A 20,863-nucleotide genomic window follows, 5' to 3' on the forward strand; every position below is an offset into this window, starting at 1 on the left:
TAATGTGTACACCATCAATACAGGTGTTCATGATGAGCATGATGCACAGTAACAATGATGGCTATACCAACAAGGACCTCAGAAGACAAACGTTCACATTTGCTATCTACTATTTCCTATCACTTCTTCAGAAAACACATTTTTTGTTTTAAGTAAACTGTTAACACTGTATTCGTTTTATTATTTGACATTTATTTCTAATCTAAATCAATATCTATGGACCACTAAAGTTCTAGAAATCATTCTATTTAAAGAAGATATTCCCACTTTCTTCAGCCTTTCGACTTTGTCCCCCCCTTCCATCTTTCCGATCAATAATCTGGGAACTGAAGGACTGGGGTGCTCAGGGCCCCTGAATGAAGTTTGTTTATCTATTTCTCTATTTCATGAACTTTTTTCTCTTTCTTTCTTACCCTTTGTGTCTCCTTGTTTCCCTCCTTTCTCTTCTTTCACTTCCATTTCCTCTTCATCTGCCCATTTTTATTTCCTTACCTGAATTTCAGACCTATCAGTGACACAGTCAAAAAGAATGTAGTCAATTTACTCATTATTCAGAACTGTGTGATGTATCGTAAGCTCCTTTAGATCAGGGTTTTTGTTGTTTCAATTTTAATATCCCCAGAACATACATAGCATTTTGCACGTACTAAGTAAATGTTTCCCAAAAGGAATTAAATTAAATCAAACATAGATATTCAAAGATTAATGCAAAATATGCAAAAACAGAAGCTAAAAGTTGAAGAAGATAAGTCAAGTCAACAAATATTTATTAAGTATCTACTTTGTGCAAGACATTGTGTGAAATTCCAAGGATACAAAGAAAGACAGGAAAAAAACCCTCATTTCTACTCTCAAAGAGGTCTAATGGGGGAGACATTATATAAACAACTATGCACAAAGATGTATGTAGGATAAATTGAAGAGAACTGGGAAAGTCTTCTTGTTGAAGGTTCGACTTTAGCTGGGACTTGAAGGAATCCAGGTCAGTCAAGATTCAGTGCAAAGAGGGATTACAATCACTGAGGACAGTCAGTGAAAATGCCTAGAGTCTGAGGATGGAGTGTCTTGTGCAATGAATAGCAAGGAGGCCAGTGTCACTAAATTACAAAGTAAGTGAGGGATTGGTGGGAATAAGATGGAAGGAGGCTGGAAAGATAAAACGAGGCCAAGTTACGAAGAACTTGGAATGGAATGGAAGGCTGGCCTAGATCCTCAGGTTAGAGGAGGCTCACTGAAGTCTAGGTTTCCTCATAAAATGCTATCTTCAATTGCACCATAAAATATTCTTTATTCTTGCTCTGAGTTTAGGGTGCAATAGGATAATGAGGATAGTATGTCCTGGGGAATAAGTGCAGTTGACCATTGTCGTTATGCCTCTAATCCAATAATTGCTTATCCAAAGGGAAGGGAAAAAGATAACTAGTTGAGCAATGGAGTAAGGAACATAGAGAACAAGAAAATAAATCATAACTTTCATAGCACCTACATGAGCTTCAGTCTGGGGGTTCCAAAATCTGCTGGCATTTTTCTGCATCTCCTGCATATGCCTTCTCAGGGAAGAAATTAACAGGGAACAGGAAACCAAATTGATGACAAACTGGAGAATGAAGCCCAATCCTGTTGGGATCATCAGAAGCAAGGAGCCACTGGTGCTGACCATGGTGCTGTTCCTCACATTTTCCTTTGTGGAATCAATTGAGTTAGGGATTTTGCTAAGCAAGATAAACAGAAAACGTGAAGAGACAGGAACCAGTAGACATGCTAGCAAAAGCCAGGGTGTCTTCAAGGATAGATTTCGCTTCAGCCAGAGAAACAAAGAATGGTTGAAGTTGGCGATCTTCACACAATAAAAGATATTGAGCAAGGTCACAATCCAGAGACTGCAGGAATCAAAGAACATCCAAGCATTCAAAATTATGATGGACATAAGACTAGGGGACTCACTCTCTGGAAAAATTAAGCTCAACAAAAAGTACAGGCATATTAGACACAGACATATGTATCTGGTGATGGAGAGACTAGACAGGATCATATCAAAGGAGGAAAGATTTTTACTTTTGATCCAGATTCTACAATTGACTATCACAATCAATAGATTTCCAACAATCCCTGTCAGGAGCTGAGTTAGAGAGAAAATCATGATGAAAATATGAAAGAAAAAAGAAATGGACGGAACCATCTTTGTGCGTCCAGGATTCCCCACTTACTGCGATGCTAAAGCAGAAATTCCAGTATTGTTCAGACCTGCCCTTGTGGAAAAACTGTTCTTAACCTCTTTTTTTTTCCAGAACTGCAAATGAGATTAGTGCATCATCTAAGGACCAGCTGCTTTCTCTGGGATGCAAATCTTCCAAGGATTACATTACTGCTCCTTCATTCACACCCTCTCTGTTTTCCTTAGGGGAACATAATTATATCAAATCAGGAACAGCTTGACATGAAGGAGGGGGCATGTCCAATGGAGAAGTGTCAGAAGTCTTCCTTTAACTCTGTATTTTCAATCTCTCATCCTGTACCTTCTTTCCTCCTATGGGTAAAATATTGGTCAGAATATGTGGGATAAACCCAACTTTTCCTCATGGCAGAGGAAAGAAAATATTTGAGGTAGACTAATCTGTGTCTCCTAGCTTTTATAAATTTTAATTGTAATTCTTATTGGTAACATGAGAAATACTGTGATGTAGGGAGTAAAAATCTTAAAGTCAGGAAAATCTGGGTTCGAGTCCTACCCATGAGTTATACTTATCATGTAACCCTGGGCCATGTAGCTCTCTTAACTAAAACGATAAAGAATTTGCTCATCTGTATCAGTGGGATGAATTTTGTCCCCTCCCCAGTGTCTCCCTCCCCCAGTATCACATTAATGAAGTCACAAGTTCAACCCCACCCTCAGCTCTCAAACAAAAACTTTAAAGATATGACATGTAGTAAAATTTAGTGGGAAAAGATCTTGCCATGGAAACAAGGAGCTCTGGATTCCAATTCTGACTGACACTTACTAGCTATATTACCCTGGATAAGTCTGTTAAACTCTCAGTGACCCAGACAACTCTCTAAGATAGTAAACTACTTGACAGTTACCAGTCTGCAATGTTAGAGCAAATTTTCTCACTGTGAGTTCCCTATATCAGTAAAATCACAGGCATGGATCTTATAAAGAAAGCTACAAGACATTCCAGCCCACCTGAGGATACAATGAAATGGTATCACCTCTCTTGGGGCCAACTGAGTCTACCATGGCATGAGTCTACAGTGACTTTTCAAATCATAGCAGAACAAGAGGGAAACAGACAGACGGACAGACTGCTGACCACTCCTCCTGCCAGGAAGGACACAAACAGAAATTGAAAAGCAGACCTTTTTACCTGCTGCTGAAACTCCAAGGAGCTTGCTACTCCCCTGCCTTATCCTCCCCTCCACATACATAGCCACAGAAGCCTGAGGAGCAGCAGAACTGCTCCCTACTGACTGTGTTCCAGGAGAAGAGAAAAACAGAAAAAAAACAATAGCCACTGATTCTAATCTAGTTCCATGGCTGCTCCTTAGTTCTTTCCCCTGAAAAGCAGAATACTTCCTGCATTCTAAGCTTAGACTTGAGAGGTAGCAAAGGTACCCTTAAATAATGAGGTAGAAATAAATAATCAAGTTATTTGACATGGGAAGAAGCGAAACAAACTCCTAACAAAACTTTGTGTCCCCAAGCTGTGCTGTGGATTGTTTAAAATGTTGGGCATGAAGAATATGGAATGGTCAAGTGATGGCGACTATGCTACAAAATATATTCTAGACCACAACTTAGGAGCTTTTCCCTGTGGTCTTGCATAGCCCATCAGAAGTCATGGAACTCTGACAGACAGGGACCATGTCTCCACCTTCTATTAAGTCCTCTTCACTAACTTTCTCCTGCAAACTAGCTCCTCTAATATAGTGCTGAATGAGGTTTAGAAAGTCAGTGAATGTTTGCTGAATTAATGAGCAATTAATTCAGAAAATATACAATATCAGAGAGACAGAGACCTGAGAGACAGAGAGAGAGAGAAAGAGAGAGAGAGAGAGAGAGAGAGAGAGAGAGAGAGATGAATGAAAGCTATTTGAGAGCAGGGACACTTTTTGTCCTTGTATCTCTAATCCCAGCACAAAATCTTACTTGTTAGATAGATTTTAGTTGCTGGATATTGGGGATCATCTAGTCAAATCCGCTCATTTTATGATTCACATATCCTGAATCTCATACTTATAAAGGGTCTCAGAAGTCATTTATTTCAACCTACACTTGAACAGGAATCCCCACTAGAGTATCCTTGATTTGAACTCAAGTCTTCCTGACTCTAAGTCCAGTACTCTATCCACTCTCTCCACTGACATTGTATATCCTCAGTTGGTCATCTACTTTAAGATCACCTAGGTAGCCGGATATCACACCAAAATGTGGCTTGGTCATCTCAGCTCTCAATCACACTGGGATCTTTAATTTACAGTGTGTGCGTGTGTGTGCGTGTGTGTGCGTGCGTGTGCGTGAGACAATAACACCATTAATCAGCCAGACATTATGTAATTTTGTTTCTAATATGAATGATAGATTTACAATGATCCAGCTCATTTCCTCATCTAATCCTCATGGAAAAAAGAATTTGAGCTGGAAGGAACCAGAGGAACAGGGAGATGAAGCTGTCTTCCAAAAGCCATTTAGGTATTTAGTAGCAGAGCCAAGACTTTTCTTGAGTGTTTGGGGCTTGAAATAATAGGTACAAATTCAAGAGGTGAAAAGAAGAAACCCATATATGTGGTTCTCTAGTTCCAATTATACATCAAGATAGAAAATTGAATTCAGCTGACAATAGATTGAGTATCTTGACTGCATTTTGTCTCCACATGGACTGTGAATAGACCATTAAAAGTAGGCACTGTCCCTGAGTGTAGCATCTCCCAAATGTCCAAGGGATGCGGGATTTTAATCAGATCTGCAAATTGCTGTCAATATTTTATGAAGGTATTTCTCCATCCTTTGGACTCTATCTTAAGTTAATAGCTTCCTAGATTTTGGAGTTGAAAGAGGTGTTAGAAACCATCAGCTATACAGCCTCCTTAGTGTGCAGATGAGGAAACTGAGGCACAACAGATTGAGTGAGTTCCCCAACATCACATAGCTAGTAAGTGTGTGAGACAGGATTCAAACTCAGGTTTTCCTGGCTCCAAGTCTTGAACTCTATCCATTGCTCCACCTAGTGGCCACAACCATACTGAAAGAAGAGAAGAACTTCAGTGAATTGAGAGGCTCAGAGGTCCTTCACGCATTTAAAAGTGGCCTTTAGCTCAATATCACTGACAGTTTAACTAGAACCATGGTCACCCCTCCCTCTTTGCAGTGTTGTGGACATCCCAGCTCCAGGCGGCAGAAGTTTGCCTGGGAAGCTTCCTGGGACCTCCAATAGCACCAAGGAGTAAGCATTCTGTGATGTATGAGATCTCTGCAAGAGATAAGATAAACTGAGGAAAGGGGGCACGATGCATATCTGGTATTGCAACAAAATTCAACTCCACATCCCAATCCGCCCTTCTCCCAGAGCCTCAGAGATCTAAACTGCCAATAGAAATCATATCCAACTGTAGTGGTACCAGTGTGACAGTGGTTTAAATTGTCCAAACAAGAAACTGAGGAACGAAAGGATTAGGAGAAGACATCAGGACAGGACACCACGTATATGTGTGAGAAGGGGGTGAAACCCTCTAATCTAGAGGGGACAAACCCCGCCTCCAGCTGACGCTTCTAGTTTTGTCCCCACAAAAGTCACCTGGGGCAGATATCTAGGCTGGTGAACCATAAATTGCCCAGAATGAGAGGAGGCTGAGATGCTTTGAGATTCAGCCCCTAGGGAAACCACCATCAGAGGAGAGGAAGTCAGAAAGTGATCCACACAAGAAAATAATATAGAAAAATCTGAAAGCTATATCTCAGGAAGAAGAAAACTCAAAGACTTTGAACATAACCAGATAAACTGACAGTGGAAGCATTAACAGTAGAAAGAAAAGTGGCCTCTAGACCTTGTAAATGAATTCAGTCATCTATGAATAAATACTGCAAAACAAAGGATAACAGTCCAACATTTGAGGAGAATATGAAACCACAAGATGCTGTTCCTGAGTGGTCTAAAAAAGAAATGAGAATTATGAGAACAGAACGTATGGCCTGCACAGCAAAAATAATGACTTTATTAATTAATAATTTAGGCAGCTGAAGCACTGCTGAGCCTTTTTAGTACACAATCACCCCGGTAGGGTACAGAGAAAGTACTGAATTATTTTGGCAAAAAAATATCATCACAACCCAAAGCAATTTCAAAGACTATCTATCTTTTTCCTTCTCCTTCCCCCTTTCTTAAGCTATAGAAGTTAATATAAGACAATCAAGACAGTCCTGAGAGGTTTCCACTCAAGCTGTAGATAATACCAAAAGTCAATAAGCCTAGATAAATCTTCAAATAGCAGATAATTTTGCTTTCTTTAAAATCAGATTCCAGTAGCTACAGTGCCTATCTAGCTTCAATCAGCTCTTTTTGTAGACAGCCTTTGTCCAATCAATCCCCTCTCAGCAAAGTAAAAGCCCTCCCAAATAGCATACCTTCCAGGAAAGTATCTGTAGTTCTTTTTCTGCCTGTCAGCTCAGCTCCTATGAATTTCTGTTGACTATCTTCTGTAAGCACTTTCTCACACTCCCTTGTAGGTCTTCTGTCTCTAACTCCTCTTGGACTGAGCTTCCTCTCCTGTTTCTTTCTTTATCTGGTCATCTCCTAACTCAATCAAGACCTCCTTATAAAAACTGTGACCCATCTCTAACTCATGATATGAAACTCAAAAAATGTTTCTTTCAGGTGTGACCCCAATAATTTTATGCAATCATTTTATAGGCCCCCCAATAGTTATTTGATTTATAGCTTTATAGCTATCTCCTTTGAAATTATGGAAACAATAAGAGGTAAATGACTTTATGAACCATTATGTACTGCAGTCATCTTTAACTCAGAGCTCTGCCTTCAAACAGGCTCTTTCAGTACACTCTTCTTCTGCCACTCTCTCTCCATTTTTCTTTCATTCTATTTTCTTCTTCCTCTCCCTTTTCTCCCCTTCCCTACCTATACTTCAAGTCTGCAAATGTCTTGCAGTGCTTCCCTACAATAAAACATTATTTAACCTCACTAAGGGTCCCCAGACTGGCTGTCTCTGCCAGATTTCAATTACACTGGGTCTCTAAGTAGTATCTCCTAGATTTAGGGAGCTTCAGGTTCCTATTAAATGACCAGTGGAATGTTGTGGGGTAGTAGTTTCTGTAGTGGCAAAGTATAGACACTAAGTGACTGAACAAGAAACACTGTTCATTCACAGAACTTCGGGGCGGGGGGGAATCACTGATTTTTCAAGAGGTAGCAGAGTTTATAAGAATACATAGATCTATGTGACACACAGAGAGAAGGTCTTTTCAACTTTTTTGTTTCCAGCACTTTACATAGTGCCTTTCACATACTAGGAGATGACTAAATTTTTGATGAATTGAGTCAAATCAAATTGTATTGAACAATCAAATTGTACTGAAAAACTAAGATGAAGGATGTGAAATCTGAAAAAAAAATTATTTCCTAAAGTAATGGGGGGAAACTGCAAGAACTGAACAGAAGACTAGTCCGGATGCCCAGATCAAGTTTTTCTTGTGAAATTCCACCATCTGTTGCACAACAGAGTGTTCTTCATTCTCTCTTTTAGTTCAAGATATGTTAGAATAATGAGGAAAATATAACCTGGAAAGTAAGCAGAGATGATGATTACACAGATATTGTGGATCCAGTAACTCACTGAAGGGAGATGGATAATCAGTTGAACAATGGAATAAGGAACCTAGAGAACTAAGAAGAGATTAGGAGAGAACAGGAAACCAAATTGATTATGATTTGGAGGAGGCCTGAGCCCAGACAACAGGAGCACCAAAAAGATGACACTATAGAGTCTCACATGCTCCTGAGTGAAATTGATTGAGGTAAGGCTTTCAGCAAGCAAAAAACATACAAGATCTGTAAAGAAAAGAAATAAAAGACAAACTAGAAACAGTTAGAGAGTCTTCAAGGATAGATTCCACTTTAGCCAGAGAAATAATGGATAATAGAAGTTGGTGATCTTCATACAGTAAAAAATGTTGTGCAAGTTCACAATCCAGAGGCTGCAGGAATCCAAGAATGTCTAAGAGCACAAAATTATTTTTGGATGGAAGCGCCGACGACTTGCTTTTTTTGGAAGAAGAAAGAAGGACATTAAGTTCAGGAATATTAGATTCAGACTTATGCATCTGTTGATGGAAAGACTAGACAGCAGCCTATCAAGGGAAGAAAGCTTTATTTTTTTATTTTGATCTAGATCCCACAATTGTCCACAATGATCAATAGGTTTCCAATGATCCCTATGAGGAGCTGAGTTGGTGAAAATAACTGAAGAATATCTCAAAGAAAACAGAAAAGGAAGGACCATCTCCCTGTGCCCAGGATTCCACACTTGACATTAAGGGAGAAATACTGGGGCTAATCAGATCTATACTAATATCCAAACAGGACAAAGCTAGTCTTACCTCTTTTTTCCTCCAGAGCCACAAATGAGATTGAAGCATCATCAATCATTTAAGGACCAGCTGCTTTTTTTCTAAGATGTCAATCTTCCTAGAACTATTTTAATGTTTCTTCATATATACTCTTTCTGTTTTCCTTAGGGAAGCATAATCATGACAAAACAGAAGCAATCTGGCATGCCACTAGGAACAAGGAGATTCAGAGGAAGGAGTGCCAGAGCTGATATTAATACATCATTTCTTATACAATGCCCCTCAGTTCTCCCACCCTATATTTGGCTTCCCCCTCCCTAGGGTTGAGGGGCATAAGCTGAGTCGAAGTTGGTGTTAACTTATATGTACCTCAATGCAGTGGATGGAGAGTATTGGCTCCAAAACAAGCTGTGCCTCTCTTGGTCAAGAAAGCGTTTTCCATGACCAAAAAGAAAAGTTTTCTTACATGGGCAAAACTTATTCAGCCCCCCCAAATAAGAACACCTCCACCCCAACAACAGAGCATTCTAGAGTCCTATGGTCCCCTGTGGGTGAAGAATCCAACCATGTTTTGCAACTATTGGTGAAGATACCTTCAACTGGCATTATTAGTCCAGGTTAAGGTTATCATCTGGTAAGTTAATGTTCCAGCACAGATAAGGGTTGACAAAAGTTAATTGGTTTTAATGAGAAAATAGAGGCCTCACTTGGGACCATTTGAAAAGGCAATTGTGCTCAAATATTTTGAGGGAAAGAGAGAGACACAGAGGCAGAAAGAGAGAATATATTGACCAATCATTGTAGCTATAATAGAGGAAGATGGAACAAGAATTCAAGACTCTAAAGAACTATTTAGAGAAAGTTGGAGGCAGGGGAAAATGAAAATGAAGACAATGTAAACAGATTCTAAAGACATAAAAGGAAACAATTCCAACAAGAAGGAAAAATGAGACTTATCTGAAGAGACTTATGAGGAGGAATGTCACTGACCAATTTAGATTTTTAAAAGAAGTGTACAGAAAGTGGAAGCAAAAGCAGAAGATGAATAAAAATTGTATAGATACAACCCTGTAAAAATAGTGTCAGGAGTGCTGGAGCTCAGAATTAGCTGAAGCTTGCGAAGTGAGCTAAGGACAACAAAAAAGAACTTTTAGCTACATTAGGAGAAGGTCTGGCAGGGGAGGGAGATGTAGGGGAGATGACCAAAGAAAGGAAAAGACTTTGCTTAGGATGGATCGGACAAAGATAACTAATAACAGAGAAAGACAACGTATCTCAATTTTTATTTTGATTCTGTTTTATCTGTCGAGGAGAATAATATTTGTTTCAGTTCACTTAAGTATTTCCATGCCTCTAAAATGATCTATTTCCTCATTTCTTGAAACATAACAATATTCTATTACATATTTAGTCGTTGTGTTTTGCTGCTACAAATATTTTCATACATATGGGACTTTTTCCTGTTTCTTTGACATCTTTTGGGTTTAGATCTAACAGCAGTAGAGCTAAGTCAAAGGGCATGCACTCTTCAGTAGCTTTTTGTGCATAATTCCACACTGATTTACAGAATAGTTGCATCTATTCACAAGCCCACCAATAATGAATCAATGTGCCTGTTTTCCCACAGCTGCTCTCGGGGATACCTTTTGGTATCTCTGACAATCAGATAGGTATGAGATTATAATCTCAGAATTGCTTTAATTTGTAATATTCTAACAGTGATTTGGAGCATTTTTTCATATAAACATAGATAATCTGGGTTTCTTCACTTGAGAATTGCCTATTAATATCCCTGGATCATTTATCATTTAGGGAATGGGTTTTTTGTTTATAAATTTGAATGAGAAGAATGAAATAAGCAGAACCAGGAAAACAATTCATACAATAATTTTTATATCATAAAAACAAATACCTTTGAAAACTGTAAGTAGTACAATCAACTCAATGATTATTCATGACTCAAAAAGATCAATGATGAAGCATAATATCCGTTATGGCAAACTATCTCCACAAGCACTCCCCTATATCTAAATACAGAAAATTCACTTTAGGTCAGGTTTAAATTGTTATTAAAATTCACTGTAGGTTAGATTTTAAATCTCATTATAATCTGTTTCAAGTGTCTTAGAGGTTATGTTATATGATTGCAACCTTCAATACTTCAAATATCCATGATTTCATGCCTATGAGAATCACCTGACAGAGCATGACAACACCTCTGCATTTTTGTACATGCCTTCAAGAGTTGCTGTGGCCAAAATAAAGATCATTACTTGACTGACAAATTCAACTCTCTGATGAACATCTTCTCTAAACTTACTGATTCTTGTTCCTAAGCAAAAGACAATTAAAATCTACATTCAAAGCCTTTCCAGTTTAGTTGGACCTAACAAAGATTGCTCAGAGAGCAGTCTTCAAAAGCACTGCATCAACTGCCTCTATGATGATGCAAGATAAATGGGATATTAGTGTAGGTTCTGGGATATTCCAATTTAACTTGGACTTTAAAAATATTTTTAACCTGTTAACTAAAATCAGTAATTACTCAATCCTAAAAATCAGAGCATATTGATGAATGGAACTTCAGTATAGATGTAATACAAATGCTAAATGTTGGGAAGGAGAACAGCAGTAAAACCTTCTCAAAAACTAAAGCCAGAGATGCAGTCAGATGGAGACAAGACTAAGTAGGCATAGGCAGTGAGATGTGGGGGAGGCATCATGTTAGCGGCCATGTCAGAGAGGAAACAGGTGAACGTAGGGCTCCTAGAGGCAAATGATAAGTCTGAGGAGTTCCTAGCTAAACTAGGTTAGATGAAGATGTACATGTTTAGGAAGATAACTATAATAATGAAAACAGATGACATCTTCAATCAGTTGCAAGCCTAACTGGAGAAACATGCATACAAGATGGAGACCTCATAGCTCTCAGGAGTCATGAAGCAATGAAAAAATAGAACTGTTCTAAGTACTTGGAGCAAGGATGAGGAAAAAAGCAGAGATGAGAAATATTAGTGAGCATACGTAGTTACATCATTACCTGCTTTGATACATTTTGGTTTATTGTAAATAACAAAAAATGGCTTGATACATTTTTTAAAAAATTATATTGGATTTAGAGTTGGAAGACTTGGGAATCAATTCTAGCTTTTCCAGCAAGTCCCACATATGATCTGTATGACCTTGAGAAAGTCACTTTTCTTCTATGGACTTCAGCAACCTCACTGGAAAATGTAGGAATTAGACTAGGAGGTCTCTAAGGCTCCTTGAAGTACTAGATCATTTGCTTTTATGGTCCTAAGTACACCCAGAGTGTCAGTATTCTATAGATATGGAAGGAAAGCTGGTTGTAGTTTGTTTTACATATCCTAGATTTGGGGAAATAAAATTTCAGAGTTCAGAGAAAGACTCTCATGGACTAAAATACCACAGGATAAGTCAACACAAGAGGAGCAAGAATGAGCTTGCATTGAAGACATCAATAGAAATGATTCTGATGAGGAGAGAGGAGGTTGTTGTCTAAAGAGACCAATATATTATCCAACTTAAATTTTTAAAAGGCATGTATAGGAAATGGGAAGCAAGAGAAAGTTACAAAGGAAGAATACAAAAGTAGAGGCATAGTACTGTCGGAAAAGTTTCAGGAGCACTAAAGTTCAAAAGGAACTGAGTGAGGATATCAAGTGCAGAGGGGATAGCCATCAGCTGATGATACCAGCCCTCCCTCACTTAAATCCACTTTAGCTGCATGTCATGGCATCACCTCCATGATGTCCAGAATGAAGGACAAACAACAACAATAGAAAAGAGCCTCGACTAGGTATGGTTTGGACTAAATGGTATCTGAGAGTTTTTCCAACTCTGTCTGACATTCTGTGATTCTATAGCATTGCCCTGCTACTTCCTCATGGAAAATAGGTTGAACTTGTTCTCCTTGGCCCTAAAAGACCAAAAATTGGAACAATGGGTAAAAGATATAGGGAGACATATTTCAATTTGATATGAGAAAAATCTTGTTGATTATTATTCTGCCCAAAAATGGAATAAACTGCCTACTAGGGTAGTGAAATCTCCATCACTAGAAGTCTTCTAGTGAAAATTAAGTGAATACTTGTCCAGGATATTGTAGAGCAAATTCCTGTTAGGATACTAAATTAACCTGAGGACCACTGAAGAACCTTACAATTCTGATAATCTCTAATATGAACACCAAAAATAAAAGGGCTAAAACTTGGACTGTGATTTCATTGGCATAGGGAACTCTTGAACAAGAAATAGCCCTCTGCCTATCCAGGTCAGGATCTTCTCCAAAATTTAAAGAGAGGAATCTAGAGAACTGAGAGGTTTGGGGTCACACAACTTGGATATGTCAAATGTAGTATCTGAACCCAGGTGTTCCTGGGTCTGAAAATCCTGAAATGTACCTAATGTTTATGTTTCTTTAAATTTTGTACTAAATTGTGTATTGCATTATAAGTCAAAATTAGAGACTAACCAAAATTCCTCCCATTATAGTCCATTCTGTGTGACATTGACCCTTCTATTCTGTGTATGACACTGTCTCCTCTCTTCTCTTTACAACACTTATCTATTTCTCCTGTGGGATACTTCTTCACTGGAAAAGGAAAGAGCAAACCACTCTAGTATCTTTGCCAAACAACCCCATGGGCAGTATGGTCTATTGGGGTCACAAAGAGTTGGACACAACTGAATGAATGAACAACAATAACCTACAGAATACTAACTCTACCAACCTGTAGGTTTTGACACAAAAGCCCATTTTTTATAATAAAATGAGAAATCATGATTCTTTTTTTCTTTTACTTAGAATATTTTATTTCTTCCCAATTACATGCAAAAACAATTTTTAACATTCATTCTTTAAACTTTTGAGTTCAAATTCTCTCCATCCCTCTTCTTCCCTCTCCCTGAGAGGGTTAACAATTTGATGTAAGTTATACATGCGTTGTTGTTCAGTTGTTTCAATCATATCTGACTCTTCATGACATCATTTGGGGTTTTCTTGGCAAATGGAGTGGCTTGCCATTTTTTTCTCAAGCTCATTTTACAGATAAGGAAACTGAGGCAAACAGCGTTAAGTCACTTGTCCAGGGTCACATAGCTAGTAAGTGTCTGAGACCAGATTTGAACTCAGAAAGATGAGTTTTCCTTATTCCAGACCTGGAGCTCTATGCACTAAACCATCTAGCTGCCAGATGAAATATGTGCAGTCATACAAAACATTTCTACATTGGTTGGTCGTTGTCCTTCGTCTTTGAAGAAGATCAAAATGACATCACCATGATAAAGTGAAATTTCAGTGTGTCCGACTGTGGCTGATCAGACCAATAGGAGCTCGGAGTGCTCTACCACAGGTTGGGCACAGATAGTCTGTGTGCATATTTAGGTGGATGTCCAAAATGTGTGCATCCTGCATTTACCTTGTGCTGTCTCAATTCTGCTTTGCTCAAAGAGCACAGCATCCTTTCTGATGTGGGCACGCCATGTTGAGCAGTCCTGTGCCAGTGTCTCCCATGCTGCACAGTCAAATCCAAAGTTCTTGAGAGAGACCTTGAGATCGTCCCTGTCTCCCTTCTTCTGGCCCCTATGTGATCGCATGCCCCATGTGAGTTCTCTATAAAACAGTATTTTTGCAAGTGGACATTTTGCATTTGAACACCATGGCCAGCCCATCAGAGCTGCGCTCTCTGAAGCATAGTTTGAATACTTGACAGTTCAGCTCAAGTAAGGACTTCAGTGTCTGGTACCTTATCCTGCCAAGTGATCCTCAAAATCTTCCTAAGACAGTTCAAATGGAAGCAATTCAGTTTCCTGGATGGCACTGCTAGACTGTCTATATTTCACAAGCATATAACAATGAGCAATCAAATTTTGACATAATTTTCCATAAGCCCTCAACTAACAGTATCAAAGGCCTTGGTCAGATCTACAAGCATTGTGTACAGACCTCTGTTCTGCTACTGGCATTTCTCCTGGAGTTGTCAGACTTCAAAACCTCAAAAAGGGATGACTTCAACCTGAGGTAAACGATCAGTAGCCTCAGCATTGATTGATGATGGTCTGTTGAGAACACTATGGAAGTGTTCAGCCCATCTCTCTAGGATCATGTCCTTATCACTAATCAATGTGGCTCCATCAGCACTGAGTAGTTATGATGCACCATAGGTTTTTGGTCCACAAATAGCTTTCAGGGAATCATAAAAGTGTCTTGGATTGTTACTATCAGCATAAAACTGAATTTCACTTCTTCTTACTGAACCAGGAATCTTGCATCTCTCTAAGTTTTGCTTGTACTTTGTTTTTGATGGAATTAAATGCTGCCTTGTTAGAGGTGGATGAACTATTGTTCTGGTAAATCGTGTGGAGTTCTCGTTTTTCATTCAGCAGCTTCTGAATTTCCCCATCATTTTCATCAAACCAGTCTTGGTGTTTGCAAGTGTTCTGACCCAGATGAGCAAATGCAGTGCTGCACAGCAAATCTCTGAAAGCTGCCCACTCCTTTTCTGCTCCACTGTTGCCAACTGTGTGTTGCCTCAACTTTCCCTCCAAGTTAGCAACAAACTGTTCACACTGAGAGAAGAACTCTAATCTGTTGACATTAATTCTTCTGGTAGTCATTTTGCCTTGGGGGTGGCGCTTTTGATGAATGTGAATATTTAGCTTGGAAAGGATAAGTCTATGATCAGTCCACCACTCTGCACCACACATTGCCTTTGTCACTCTCACATCTTGTCTGTTTCTTCTCCTTACAATAACATAGTCTATTAGATGCCAATGTTTGCTGCCAGGGTGCATCCATGAAGTTTTATTGCGTTTAGGTAAACGAAAAACAGTGTTGGTGATGAGAAGGTCATGTGACGCACAAGTCTTCAGCAGTACATGACCATTGCTATTGCTGTTACCAACTCATTTCCTTCCTAGGACTCCCTGCCAAGTCTGGTAGTCTGGGCCTACTCTAGCATTAAAGTCACCCAGAATTATAAGCTTTTCCTCTTTTGGCACATTGATGATAAGGGTCTCTAGGTCTTCATAAAATTTTTCCTTGACTTCTTCAGGGTTTGTCATGGTGGGAGTATAGGCACTGATGATGATGGTATGGCATTTTCCTGTGAGTGGCAATCTCGTTGCCATGAGCCTGTCATTCACTCTTTTTGGCAGGCATACCAGCCTGTTGATTAGATTAGTTTTGATTTCAAAACCCACACCAGCTTCATGGTGCTCCCCTTCAGCGCACCCCCTTCACTGTGTCCACTCCAGAACAAGATGTATCCAGCTCCAACTTCAGTAAGCTTGCCTTCATTTGCCAATCTTGTTTCACTCAGGGCTGCTGTTTGGATGTGATACTTGTTGAGTTCTCTTGCAACAAGAGCAGTTCTTCTACTGGATTTTGTGTTGTCTATTAGTGTGTGCACGTTCCATGTGCTGATGATGAGTGGAATCATCTTTGCAGATGTTTTCATACATTTTGTACATTTTTTTGTGTTTCGACCACATAGGGGGATTCCCCACCTGCTGCGCTAATCAGGCCAGGGTTGAGTAAGCAGACAGCATTTAGGGCACCTTTTCTAGCCCTCTTCCTCACACCAGGAGGTGAGCAGTGCAATCCTTAAAAGGCTGCTCAGGGCTGTTCAGCCTGGGCTGAGATAGGATTCTCCTGACTCAATTTCCCCACTGACACCTGGCAGACTTTAAGCCTGACTGAATGCAAGTGGATAATCTAATCCTGCCTGGAATTAACATGAAGTTGGAGAGATATTGTATCTCTGCAATGTCCCTACTCTTGGTGGCAATTTTCTACAGTCAAAAATAAGCTTAATATAAGATCTATTAAATTATAGATTATTGGTAGGGGAACATCTGAGGTTAAGTCTAAAATAGGACTTGAGACCACAATTAGGTCCAGAGCTCATGAAGTTAGCAACATAAATATTATCTGTGTCTCAGTTGGTTAATATTTTTAAAAAATATTCTTTTGTGGTCCATACTGTAAATGCTTTAAAAAGAAGTATCACCTGACCAAAAGTTTGAATTGTTTTATCTGTTATAAACTGTGTTAAAAAATGAAAAATAAAATTTTTTAAAAATGGCTGCTCAGACACCCAGGGTGCTGCCGAGTCCCATTGCTGCTTCCAGTGAGAAACGACCCTATTACCTAGGCCACCTGTGTGCAGGATTGTGACTATAGCTCCCAGTGTATCCAAACCTGCTGCTTCATCACTTGCCTGTCACCACAGGACTTTGAGGCATAATAGTGAAATGGTAGGGGTGATGTCTTTTGATTTGTGTGTAAATTGGATTTAAGTGAGGCAGAGTTGCACAAAATCATCAGCTTCACTCTCTCCTCCAGAGTCATCATAGCCCAGTGACAGGACAAAGTCAAGACAACTGGTGATGGCCCAGGATACAGTGGATGACCTTGGTGTCTTCGGTGTCTAACCAAGCTCTAAGTGCTCCACATTGCCTGCTTCATCTGCCTTCATGGCCATTGGAACAAATTGCTCTCATCCACCCGTTCCACCAGAGGCAGTCTTCACATGTTTGGGGTAAACACCCCCCTAACTTACCAATGGGTTTGAGAACCCTTGGTTACCCTCAACCTGGTTTGGCTCATCTGAAAAAACGATTTACCAAGGTGTGGCTGCTGCACATGCTGTAGCTTCTTGGAGCCACAGGTGAGAGTTAGGAGGAACAGGTGGACACCAAAGGTGGAAAGAGCCCCAAAAAGGGCTCAGCAGCCATCACACCAAAGATACTGGTCCTCTCTGAACACACCCTACACCCCATAACATTAATCATGTTATGAAAGAAAACATAGACCAACAAATAGATAGTAAATAAAACATGAGAAAAATGAAGTGAAAAAATCTGCATTTCAATTCCATCAGTTCTTTCTCTGGAGGACTCATCATGAGTCCTTTGAAATTGTCTTGGATCACTATATTGGTAAGAGTAACTAAGTCATTCCCAGTTGATCATTGTATGATATTGCTGTTACTTTGAGCAACAGAACTCCCTCTTCTTAATGATTCTATGTTCTCCCTTCTATGTGACTCTTCCACACCTTAAAACGATGACGCTTTACCTCTGAATGGCTCTAAGGACATAATGGTATTTTATGTAGTGATCTAAGGTTTGCAAAGCTTTTTGATGCTATTGCTCTCAAAATCAACATTCTCAGCACCATCAAAATGATTCAATGTCGGAAACAGGTAAGATTTTATTCACAGAAATGAAATCAAAGATGTATTATAAGCTGCCTTGCTTACAACCCTAAGGATCACTGGGTCTTTCATTCCATCTGATTTGTAGTTGAAACCTATGAGTTTTATCTCTCTCTATTGGAATATACTCTCCTTGAGAATGAGACTATCTCATCTTTCTGCTTGTATCCTCAGCACTCACATGCTAAGTGCTATTTCATTCATTCATACATTTATCATCTCACTTGATCCTTACAACAACCCTGTACTGTAGGTGTAATTATTATCCTGAGACTCAGAGAGGTTAAATAACTTGTACTTATCACATTGACATTAAGTATCTGAAGCAGGAGCTGATTCAAATCCTGCTTCAGATCCCAAGTGCAGCATTCTATCCCTTGGCCATGCTGCATCTCCCTTTGCTTAGGTAGCATGAAACCCTAACTCCTGTGTGGAAATGGCACCTTTTTGCTTTCAAACACTAAACACCTTCTTCCAGGTGACTGTGACCCCTCCCTTTCCTATGTGACACTGCACCAATTTGCATCTCAGTAAAGAGCTGCTCAGTCTTTTCCCAGATCAATTGAATCTGGGGTCTGGACTCCAGAAACACCAGTAGACTTTGTTGAGAAAAATCAGGATATTGCTGTAGGGCTGGTCACAAGGATTTCTGGGCCCTTTCTGGCCAGAGATGGAAGCAACATCCAAGACTGAGAAGAGAAAAACACTACTACTGTAGAGCAGCAGGTATTTCTGTCTTCCTGAACCCCATTAGAGAAGATACAGAACTGCAAGGAGGTAGGAGACTTGCAAGGAAAACCAGTTAGGGATTGTTACCCTTCTGCCAACATGCTGAATTTAAGCCAAAATGTGGCTTTCTTTGTTGCTTTCAGTGAGTTCTTCCTGGGGACTTGGATAAATGGTTTCATTGGGGTGCTGCTCTTTCTCACTTGGATCAAAAGCAGGAAAATTTCTTTGTCTGACTTCATTATCCTGAACCTGACTCTCTCCAGGATCATCCTTCATGCGATATTAATGTTCGATACTGTTTTAACCGTATTCTATCCCCATTTACAGGATGCAGGCATACTGATGCAAATTATCGATATTTTATGGACATTTACCAATAACTTAAGCATCTGCCTGATGACCTCCCTCAGTGTCCTATATTGCCTGAAGATTGCCAATTTCTCCCACTATGTCTTTCTTTGGCTCAAGTGGAGGGTTTTCCGTGTGGTTGTCTGGATTCTTCTGAGTTCTGGGTTCTACTCCTTCCTCAGTATAATTATACTGATTTTGAAATTCAGTGCGTATTCTGACCTCAGTCAAATGAAACTCTCAGAAAACTGCACTGAAGATGTCAAAAGAAAGAAAATTGAGTATCATGTCATACATATTTCTGGTGCCCTCTGGTCAATCATTCCCTTCTCTGTGTCCCTGGCCTCCTCGGTCCTACTCATCCTCTCCCTGATGAGACATATCCAGCAGATGCAGCATCAAGCCACTGGCATGAGGGACCTGAGCACCAGGGCCCACGTGAAAGCCATCAAAGTCATCATCTCTTCTCTCTTTATCTTCATTGGATACATTCTTGTCCTCTTTCTGGCTATGTCAAGTCATTTCTTTCCAAACCCCAAACTGGCAGGGATAACTGGGACACTAATTTTCACTGCTTATCCCTCTATTCAAACCTTTGCTCTAATACTAGAAAACCAGAAGCTAAAACAGGCATTCTTTGGGATGTTCCAGGTAAAAAAGTGGAGGCTGAAATGTTAGGCTTTGAAAACTTCCACCTGAGTCTTAGAAAAGAGCTTCACGGTCTTGCAATCTATCTCAGGACCGAGTTATTTCACCATTTTCCTCCTCTGTCTCTTCCCCTCCCATAACAGTTTCTGCTTGACAAAATTTAAGGAGATGGTATGTTATAATGAAAAGAACTCTGGGAATTGAGTCCAGAAGACTTGGATTTCTGGTTCTGCTTATCTTCATGACCTTGGACAAGTTGTTTTACATCTCTTGGCCTTCATTGTATTATTGACAAAAAGATGGTCTTGAATAAGATGATACAGATAGTTGCTTGCAGCTTTGAAATCCAATTATTGTAACTTCTTAAGACAGAGAAACTGATTCAGCCCATTTCCTGTTCTCTCTTCCCTGCCCCTTCAGTGAATCTAACCTTGGTGAAGTCCAAATTTACCACTGACTCTGTAGGGCCCTCAGTGTCCATGAAAACACAAATTCCCATTCCCTGGAAGAAGTCCTTGACATCAGCAAAACTTCTAACTCTCTGCCCATTGCAGAGAGTCACATATGAATAAAATCATATTTAAATGAAAACCATTGTAATTTGGCCATACTGAGACTATTTACAAACTCCATCATAAAAAGCATAAGAGTCCACTTCTGCTTTGTCTGAGATGATGATTGATAGATCTACAGCTTAAAAGTGAACTAGCCCAACATCCTCATTAACAAAAGGAAAATGGGAGCCAAAGAGTTGTTCAAGATTACACAGGTATTAAACATTATTAAACATTAAACATTGAAGGAAGCATTTGAACTCAGTCTTCTGACTAGGGAGCTATGGACTATGAAGATTCTTTCTTCTGTACCTCTGACCTCTGAGCTCTGACTTTAGTCATTCACTTTAATTGTAGTGTTGATAAGACACAGGGCTGTTACACTTTATGAATTGATAAAGTCATACCACCCACTGGGGATGAGATTAATAATTAATAGAGATTATTGACAGTTTTAGGTGAATTTCATCATCCCACCCAAGTGCATAAGGAAAATAAAAGGAGGAATAATAGGATGCTTAGTCCTTTGTCAGTACCTGTATTGGGGGGGGGGGGGGGGTAGTCTCTTACAAGAGGGATTCTCAACCGCAGTGGGAAAGCTAGAAATGATTTTTTTCCAACAGCCAACTTTGTTTCTCCTTCTTCCTTCCCATTGCATTTAGGCTCAAAAATAGATCTTTAGAAAGATAAATTCTGAGAGTTGAGTTTGTTTACATGCAAATGATAAAATTCAACAAAGACGAATCCCTGATCTGACTCTAGGG

General features: G+C 39.5%; 2 protein-coding genes across 2 annotated transcripts; one reads left to right on the forward strand and one right to left on the reverse strand.

The window, feature by feature from the left end:
- Nucleotides 1-1,264: 1,264 nt before the first annotated feature.
- TAS2R4 (taste 2 receptor member 4) lies at nucleotides 1,265-2,278 on the reverse strand. The gene has a single exon (XM_072650299.1). It carries the CDS (start codon nucleotides 2,177-2,179, stop codon nucleotides 1,265-1,267), a length of 915 nt encoding a protein of 304 aa, XP_072506400.1. The 5' UTR covers nucleotides 2,180-2,278.
- A 16,370-nt stretch (nucleotides 2,279-18,648) lies between these two features.
- Nucleotides 18,649-19,575, forward strand: LOC140531242 (taste receptor type 2 member 3-like). The gene has a single exon (XM_072650300.1). It carries the CDS (start codon nucleotides 18,649-18,651, stop codon nucleotides 19,573-19,575), a length of 927 nt encoding a protein of 308 aa, XP_072506401.1.
- Nucleotides 19,576-20,863: the final 1,288 nt, after the last annotated feature.

Source organism: Notamacropus eugenii, chromosome 3 (genome assembly GCF_028372415.1).
Source record: "Notamacropus eugenii isolate mMacEug1 chromosome 3, mMacEug1.pri_v2, whole genome shotgun sequence".
Classification (NCBI taxonomy): Eukaryota; Metazoa; Chordata; class Mammalia; order Diprotodontia; family Macropodidae; genus Notamacropus; species Notamacropus eugenii.

Coding starts and splice junctions, on each gene's coding strand:
- TAS2R4 (XM_072650299.1), bottom strand. CDS start 2,179: ATGGTTCCGTCCATTTCTTTTTTCTTTCATATTTTCATCATGATTTTC.
- LOC140531242 (XM_072650300.1), top strand. CDS start 18,649: ATGCTGAATTTAAGCCAAAATGTGGCTTTCTTTGTTGCTTTCAGTGAG.